General features: G+C 36.1%; 1 protein-coding gene across 1 annotated transcript in view; it reads left to right on the top strand.

The window, feature by feature from the left end:
* The first annotated feature begins 207 nt into the window (after positions 1-207).
* LOC134532237 (cytochrome P450 4g15) overlaps positions 208-10,056 on the top strand; it is a 76,574-nt gene continuing 66,725 nt past the window's right edge. The window contains exon 1 of the mRNA XM_063368657.1: positions 208-406. Within this exon, the coding sequence (XP_063224727.1) occupies positions 208-406 (199 nt within the window). The remainder of the gene's footprint in view (positions 407-10,056) is intronic.

Raw genomic sequence — 10,056 nt, 5'->3', positions numbered from 1 at the left:
TCTCGCCGCGGGAGTGAGGTCCACTCCACATACGCGCTGGCACGCTACCACCCCGCGCTTGACGGTGTTTTGATGAGGGGGCGGGAGGGGTGGAGCGGCTGGGGGAAGGGGTGGGGGCAGCCCCCAGGTTGCGCGAGGAAGGGGTGGGGAGTCTATAAGAGAGGGGGCGCGAGGGGCGCGCCGCACACTCGCTCTCCCCCCTCGGCCATGGACGCCAGCGCCTCCCCGCTGCAGCACGCCCAGGCGGCCGTGTTCTTCGCGCTGCTGCTGCCCGCCGCGGCGCTGCTGGCGGCGCACCTGCTGCTGCGGCGGCGCCGCGGCTTCGTGCGGCTGGCCGAGAGACTGCCCGGCCCGCCCGGCTACCCGCTCATCGGCAACGCGCTCGAGTTCGTCGGCAAGGCGGATCGTGAGTACCGCAGCATGCAACGTCGCTTTACGTACGCGCACCTCATACCTTCGATGTACCGATTCTTCGTACGTTCGGCCAAAACACTGGCTTACGCTCAGCAGACCCACGCATATCGTTTCATGAACGTAACTTTTAGCAGCCAGCCCACGAGGAAAGCCATTTGCCGGTGAAACCACATTCGTTCTTCAGTCATAAAGGCTCAGAACAGTCATTCGAAACAACTACTGACTCTTGGTGTGTTTTACAATATGGTGGGCACAATATCCTTATGAACTTTTATAACCTGCTGAATGCCTAACAATTTAGACGTTCCTCCGCATTGTTACGATGATAGAAAAGTTATTTCATGGTTACAATGAGAGTTTTCAACGGGGTTGAAAATGCATTACACTCGTTCGAAGAAAAGAGATACTTCAAACATACAGATAGTCGCATACACTTTTTTTTATTATCACTTCATCAAAAATGAAAGCCGCGCTTTACACAACTTAACATTTTTTGCTAAGGGCTGCTTGCACAATTGCCTTTATCATGACGTCGAGCATTGTTGTTTTTAGTGAAAAAAAATGCTACAGTACCTACCGACACGTATATGGTTACTATGACACTACTGATACTTTTGGAACCACGCTAACTGAACTTGATGTATCATCATAATCTTCTTTTCAAATTCAAACGGAAAATTATCCAGCCAATATCGAACACTCCTTCCTTCGAATTTTTTTGTCTATGTTATACCTCCTCTATTTGCTAAATTTATCGCCAGCGAAAGTTAATTTATCTCATGCAGAATACATGTTGCAAGTAGTTGTGTTGAAGTAAACATATATATATATATATATTTAGTTTTATGTTCTTTCATGGTCGCAATAGGAGGAGACTTCGCCAGACTTTAAGTGGAAAGGGGAATTGTCTTACATGATAGTGTTTCTGAAATGTTTTAAGGCATAGTAATCGACAGTGTGATGAGTCTTTTTTATCGAGAACTTTACACGTGTATGCCACCGGGGTAGGTAACTAATGTCGCACTGGAAATGGATATGGATGTAAATATAAATAAGAAATAAAATTACAAGTAAAAATGACGAATTCATTAATTATTTACTCAAAGAAGAATATTTTATTGATAAATGTGCAAAACATTTGGTTAAATTATACCTCGGTGTTGATCCAACATGCGAAACAAGTCACAAACAGACACAACATGCACGTTACAAAGTAACGTCCAGAGCCCGAGCATACAAGTTACAGTTTTGTTTTTCTGTGACAAACATGGCACACAGCAACGTTGCAGCGACTCGCTGACACGATTTGCACTGTATAGGAGGACAAGAGAGAAAAGACACACTACTATACTCACGCGTAGATTTGGGAGAGTACTAGAGCTAGTAGTCGGAAGAGTTTAGTGAAATAGCAGATAGCACATGTGGATGGAAGCTTTCCCACTCTCCTTGCCACAACGTTATATTTTCCACTGCATACTTTACTTTCGAAAATTTAACGTCTTTTAGGTTGTAAGATTGCTTATAAATACCGCACAGTTCTCTGATTTCCAAAGAAAATAAGAGCACTAGTTAAAGCATTGAGTTGCGACTCTTTATATTCCTTGTTTTGAGTGGAACTATATAAATATGTGCAGGGAATTGAACTTATGAACTCAGACTGCAGGCCTTCTTCACACATTAAACTAAAAATGGATTTCCATCAATTTTTGTCTTCTTCGCGTAGCTCCAACATTGGCCTTGGATCAGCCAATACATCTGTTAAATTCAGCTAATGTAGGTAAAGCCAAGTCTAAAGTCATGCATTTTTCGCGAAAATATCTAATAACTCATTAGACTACAAAAATGTATGCGTGCGCGCGCTAATTAATGTTGTCTTTAAATTGGCGGCCGTCTGCAAGAGAAGACTTTGCCCTTTTCAGCTGGGCCATTCAGGACGCGTTAGCTTCAACACTGGATGGCTGTGATTGTTGTGCTGACAAAAGACACGTTTCTGAAATAAACCCAGCCAACCAAGAAACACAGAAAATTCTACAAAGTTATAGCACACAGTTGGTCCGAAAATAATTTCGCGACAGTTCATGGCCCTTATCATAAGGGATTAATTTAAAAATAGTACAGCAAAAGACACACAATTTTGTTTAATTAACTACACGTACCAAAATGAAATAGTGTCGAAAAAATCAAAAAGTCATTAAAAATCAAATACACAAAGGGGAAAATATGTTATAACCTGCGGAATAACTCAGGTTCTTCCAACAAGGCATAATGATTACTCGATTGTATTCGCATATAAATCTTTCAATGTTGTAAATTAACTTAAAAAATTTCTGCCTCACAGCTTGCACGAGTGATCTACATTTTTTGTTAGTCTATGACAGTGGTTCTCACAGTGTCCACTAGGGCACACTAGGGAACAAATGCTGCCAGTTTTTGACATTTTATTTATAGTGTATTTAAATATCATCTTTCCCAATTTATTTCTCAACAACCATTTAATTTTTTTTCAACAAAAATGTTTGTGAGTTCATGTTGGCAAGAACGTAATCCAGTGCTGAAGAAGAGACTTAATAATAGGTCAGTATCCTTCCTTAGTTCGGGTGTGCCCTGCGGTATTCCAGAGAAATATGTTTCCAGATATTAAAATATTTATTTACTCTATTATACAATTTAATTACGAATATATCGCTAATTTTGTTAACACATCATTTTGTAAGAGTTATTTTAATGACTCTACAAAATTGGCTCGAACAGTGATTTTGTTTATTACGGCGCTTTAGTCACTCTTTACCGTTTGTAAACAACCCTTGATTTGACCAGCAATATATATGAATAAAGCGATAAATATTATTAAACATTTTTCAGAAATTTTTACATAGTCCGCTTACAATTATTTGTAGGATTTTAAATATCACTGATTCCAAAAACTTTCAGATCCATTAATCTACGGTAACTCCTACCATCCACACAGGCAATAACTCGCGCCGAAAGTGAAAGCTGCGCAGTAACAGACACGTTCCCTTTACTTTGAAAGGTTTAAACCCAAACAGAACTGTCGAAACTCACATGTACGTCCAAGCACAAATGCTGCAAGTTTTTTAAATGTTAGTTATAATGAATTTAAATACCTTCTTTAACAAATTTTTGTCAACGACCATTTATTTATATCTTCAACAAAAATGTGTGTGATTTCATGTTGGCAAGAACGTAAGCCAGTGCTGAAGAAGGGAATAAATAATAGGCCAGCATCCGTCCTTAGTTCATGCATATGAAGAATACCTACAAATCTTACCATAGGTGTAGGCGGCTGGTTAACTTCAATTCGCTGGTACCTGGTACAGCACTTCCCGTTCTTGACGACTCGGCTGTTGAAGAAGCACTCGCTGGAAATTGCAACAAAGTTAACCCGAGTGGAAATGCCCGCCAACTCGAATCCCCACCTGTCAAGACGTTTAACGCGGGCGTTAGGTCGCCTTGTAGCTCTGCAGCCAGTAATGCATTGGTTCAAAACTATTTTTATACCCTACAGCTGTAGGACTATTTGCCATTAAATTATACTTAAGTTGCATAAAACGTTATTATAGAACTTTTTTTATATATATTTGTCCAAAATCATAGTTACTATTATTCCAAAATTGATTTCTGAAATATCACACTTGTTTTACAAATAACTTGTGACATAAGAGTTTTTAGCGCAATAACCTTTTTCAGAGACACTATAATATTAAATAAATACTAATAAATATGTTAGTAAGGGGAGAAATTCAATTCTTAATCTTATATATGTATATATCGGTTGAATATGATTTACCCGTTAACGATTTAGAAACCGTTACATATACTTAGAACTACAAAGTATTTTTTGGTATTATTTTATGACTTTTAAGTTGGTTTTTTTAATTCTTAAGGTGTTTTTATGTGACAAGTATTAATAAGATGGCGTATTGTAAATATTTCCAATACCAACACCCGCCTTGTTTTTCTTCATTTGTAGAATTGCCATAGCACACAGTACTGTACAGCATACTGCACTGTGGACACCTATAAGATTCCTAAGTAACGCAGAGACTGGATGTCCTTAAACTGAGCTCCCGAGGAGCGTCTCAGGATAAAGGTCAGCCCGCTGGCGGCACACCGCGCTGGAGAGTATTAAACGTAACATCGTGTTGCACGAACATGGAATGTTAAATATTGCGAACTATTATAAAAATCTCAGAAGCTGTCATTTTATAGTCGAAAAGTCCGTTTAAGATATTTATACTTTATCAAAAATTAAATAAATTGCTAGCGATATTACGAGCCTTGAACAGATGTTACTGCTGTACTTAATAAGACTCTAATTATCTACCCTTTTAGGTATAGACAGCGAACTGGTAAACCGATTATTTCCTAATGCTATGCTTGAACGTGAGTTCCCATGTGGCATTCTGAAAAAAAATATATATTTGTCATTAATATCAGAGTAGGAATCCCGTTTCCGCCGAAGAAAGATGGTGCTACTAGTGTTGAAGAAGCAAAACCCAAGAGCTAACGATAATACAAAAGCCAAAAATATGGTAATTATTTTTTTCAACCTAATTCCTCAAGTGGTTCTTTTTTTATACATATGGATTCTGAAATCTCTTAAACATTGTTACTGAAGATTCGTGGAATGGTAACATAATTTGTAAAAAAGCATTTAACTTAATATGTAATATAGCAAAGAGAAATCCATGTATTATCTTTGAAAGATTTGTGCAATGGGAGTGCATGACTTGATGTAATCTTTTGGACATACGCCATTGCTTAACTTAATTTTAAAGAATCAAATAAGCCTATTGAATAAAGTATAATTTAACTTTTAAATCTGAATTGACACCACATTTCTGTAGCCTACTCTGTTTCAATAAAAGTGCACGAATAAATTTCACAGTCACAGAACGGTTTAAAATGTAATCGTGCGAAAGCGAATGGCCAACTCTCTCCTGCGTCACAAAGGCGAAGAAGCGCACACTACACCCGAGCAAGTCAACCTTGTGGGCAACTTCCCAGATTCAAGGTCTCGTTATACAACATGCCCATAAAATATTGTATTAGTTTCAATGGTGAATTATAAACGTTTAATTTAGAATATTTACAATCATACATCAAATTGAAGGTTAACTAACCTGATTTTTCTTCCAAATATTCCATATGATTGGACCTCATAGAGGTGAAGACTTAGTACTACTTCCACGAATACCACTCATTCCAATCGACATAGCGTTCGAGTTCAAACGGCTTCAATTTCCAGTACGCCTTGCGTTCGCTATGACTATCAATAAAGCGCAAGGGCAATCTTTGCAAGTGTGCGGTTTGAATTTAGAAAACGAATGCTTCTCTCAGGGCAATTATACCGTCACATGCTCAAGATTCAGTAAACCTCGTAATCCTTATGTTTATGCAGAAAACGGAAAAAAAAAAAATAGTCCAGCCACTAGCTTTAAAATTAAAAATGATTTTATGTGAAAAAAAAATTTTCTTCCTGTCGTTTCATTACACACAAAATCTACAGCAACGCAAAGCAGGGTATTGGATTGAATTATGTGTTTTCTAGGCGAATCTATGTTCGCTAGAATACTTTGATCTACTTTCCTATTCATTTCATATCGGACTGAACCACAGCGAAGCGTGGACGGTTTTAGCTGGTGTGGATATAACATAGATAAATTATAATGGCCACAATAAGTTAAGGATTAACATTTTTTATCTTCAATTGTAATATACGGTGACATTAGAAACACGACTCTTCTCATAAAATCAGGACTTAAGCATATTCACATTATTAAAAACTTTTATATTATATAAAAATAATTAAATGATCATTATATTTTTAAATAATTAACCAGTTAGTTTTACTAGCAATTCGCTTTCGCAATTCACTGAGAATTGTATTTTTGAATACACTTAACATCCAGTTATGTATATTTGTATATTTTTGAATTAATAAAAAGCCTCAAACTAACGATATTGCACGATAGTGCATTCAAAAGATTTTTAATTTTATAGCACTATCGAATTTTGTTTATGCCACGGGAAGACACATAGAGAAACAAATTAAAATTTCAGAAGTTGGTTTCTGAAAAGTTACTGACTTAACTTAATTTTCATTGACCGTTATAAAATGGCGTTGCTTCTATTTTTTTGACAGAATTGTCATGTTTGTATGTAAATGCATAGAAACATATAGATATATGTATATATGTTGGTATTTGAGCAACGTAATTATTTAACGGCCACTGAAAATTTAGTTCTGGAATACTCTGGTGCTGGGATTCTGGAAGTTAATGTATGAATTTCAAATAATTACCTATATAATTATACCTGTATTAATTCCGTGTATATTTAAAGCTACCCTAATGTTTAGTGCTTTTTACGGTAGTTTCCAAAATAATCTGTTTTACGCCTAACCCACTGAATAGCTACGTAATTTCCCCAGAAACTACGCTTGGAATTAGCAGTTCGTGAACCCGCTCGCGCGGGCAGAACGAGACCAGTAACTTGTCACGAGCGGCCGAGCTAGTCAGCGGGCTGGCGCGCTGGCTAATTGCAGGTTATGCACTGACTGCCGGTTATGCACTTAACTGCAGCCGTTACGGCGCTCGCGTGTTCGCTAGCTGCCGGCGCTTTGGCCGTGTTACGTCACAAGCGACGGAACAGCTTTCTCGTGAACGAGCGCGGGAAGGTTGTAATAATAGCCCCCGTCTTCCCGTTCCTGCCGTGGACTGGACTCTTTTGGCGCCCGTAATACTTCCGCCATTTTCGTTAAGAGGACGAAAAAATATAGTTTTGTGCGTCGCGCAAGATGATCTTATCTCGGAATAAATTAAACTCTTTAATTTAAAAAGTAAAATTTCAAGCGAAGATTTAAAATAATCAAAATATATGTATTATTTTGAGATAGGTATGCCTTTTTTTCTTGTGTTTAAATGTGTCCATCTTTTCATCCGTTTCACACTTAAAAATATTGAAAATCCTCTCCTATGCGATAAAGTACAAAAAAATGTTCAAAAAAAAAAAAGGCGAACAGGGATCAAAAGTATTAGCTCTACTATTCTAGAACTAGAAAATATTGAGAATTGTCTGACTGAAATGTAAAAAAAAAAAAAAAAATTGTAGTTGATGAGCCACAAAATTATTTACAGTTTTTATTTTCAGGGAATGCTTTCACAAACGTCGTTGTTTTGTATTCACGCAAAATAAAAAAAATTGAATTTTTTGGTGAAAAACGAGAGATTTTAATTAGTTTTTTTTTAAGTTTGATGCTTAGGTACATTATTATTTAAGTTTATCCAAATACATAACATTTCAATTCTCCAACCAAGTCTGAGATTACAATACAAGAAAAGCCAGTTTTTCCTTCAAACCTTGCATAAATTGATTACATTATTTTCTACTAATGAATAGTCTAATTTAATAGCAAAAGACATGCGGACTTAAATATAAGTTTTTGTTATGAAGTACTCTATTCCAATAAAAAAGATATTTTGTTAGAATTAAGAAGATAAAAGAAGCAAATTAGTATTATTAATACATTTTCAAGAACTAAATATTTTTTTTTTACTATTATACTGCTTTATTCTCGATTGGCCTGGTCCACGAATTCGTTAGCCTGGACAGAGTAATTCACTGAGGTTTATTATACATCAAATAATAAAAATTGATTATTAGTATGTTCGCTTTACTTAAAGTTACGATATATATAACGAATATATATTTAAACGATTTCTTTTTATTGCATAATATAATGTCAAAAAAGTTACAATTATCTTAAAATTGTAATATAATTTTTGTTCTAAGATTTGATTTCCATAGTGTGTTTCTTATGTGATTTTATTAATTTTACAGCTAGATTTATTTCATATTTGTTTATTTTTGGTTTCAAGCCCTTATTTTATAAAAATACATTTTCAAATTTTCTTTGAAACTATACTCAATATTGTTTATTTCTGTACTTTTACGTCTCTGTAATGAAAATATATAGCCGAAAAAATAAACCCCATCCAATTCTGTCAGGTCGTTAAGATTATATTATTGTTTTATATTTGTGCCATTCATACAAGATGAGACCTTATAACTTCTTCGGAAAGGCAACAAAACTGAATTGCGTTCTTGAAACTTGCGAAACGTAGGTCTATACATAATTTGGTAAACTAATTTGTATTGGTGTCATGTAAGTTTATATGAAACCTAGATAACTACCTACTTTCTAACAACTTCCAAGCTCTTATTAGGTAAGCGGAGAAATTCAGTAGTGTTCTACATAGTCGCTTACGTGAACATCGGGGATCGCACTAACCTTATAAGTATGATAAGTAATCCTTCGTGATAGCAAAACTATCCTGGAATACATTTTATGAACTTTAATATGCATACACAAAAAATAAGAGCAACTTAAAAATTACACTACAATACTTACTAGACCAATTTTCTCTTCAATTTTTGTTACGCTTTTTAAGCTTATTTGTATAATATTATTAATTGATGCCTCCAATTTATGATGACAAAATCAATGAGATTAATTTACCCAATATTTCGTTATTCTAAGCAAGAAATCTTACTGAATATCGGTTAGATAGTGCCAGGTTTACTTACCTTCACTATACAAAATCAACAATTACTCTGATTAAAAGATAGAGCAAAAATCTAAACTAAAATTTTTTAAAATATGATTAAGGGTAAATTGTATTAGTGCCAAAGTTATTTGAATAGAGAAAAAACTACATATCCTGAACAACTCTAATACAAGATTATCACAATTGATTGAATATTTGACCTAATAGCATTTGACAATCCAATATTTATCCATAAATATATCCTTTGTACGATAGTGTCCAATAATGAGCTCAAGCAGTTGGAAGAAGCTCTAAGAGAAAATGGCAGCATGGAAGCCATTTCCACGGGCAAAATAAAACGGCGTGGGACTCTACTTGCAGCCTTACAAAATAGGTAGAGGGATGATTCACCAATATAGATTTAATTAAGTACGCTCGCAAAATGAAAATACCTAATTTCCGAGGCTTGTTTATGCTAGACACTATCTGGCACGCCAAAGACTCACAAGCACGCACAGGAGGCATACATAAAGTCGGGGAAAATGGACGAGTACTACAACAATTTTAGTTATTTGAGACCTCTGCCAGAACTTAGACGGTACATGGGCTGGACTACTCCAGTGTACAACAATTATGAAACAGAACAGCCGTCTAACCAAATAAACTGCGGGCACTTGTGCCTTCGCTTCTTAACTAAAATTTTGTTTTGCTTATTAAATAACTGTTATCATGAAAATTAGTCAGTAATGTTGCTAACCTTACGTTGACAGGTCATAATTCGGAGCTCCGGGTGGTCCATTTTCCACCTCTGGATTCGGAAGGTGAATGGTGTATCGGACTCACAGATTTTCAAACTTTTAATGCCATATCGAATATCAACGAAGATAACTCTAAGATCGGCTTTCTGAAAAGTAATGAGACCGCTCAAAAATTACAATTACTTGTGGGAACTTACGAAATTGACGAGATTGCATATTACCTCAGGAAAAAGTTACAATAGGATGTAGACTTTCATTTGCGTGGAAACCCAAACATCCAATAAAACAGGGTAAATGTGACTCTACGAAACCTG

Source organism: Bacillus rossius, chromosome 5 (genome assembly GCF_032445375.1).
Source record: "Bacillus rossius redtenbacheri isolate Brsri chromosome 5, Brsri_v3, whole genome shotgun sequence".
NCBI classification, from domain to species: Eukaryota; Metazoa; Arthropoda; class Insecta; order Phasmatodea; family Bacillidae; genus Bacillus; species Bacillus rossius.
The sequence above is the reverse complement of the archived record's forward strand: the minus strand, read 5'-3'. Positions and strand labels throughout refer to the sequence as shown.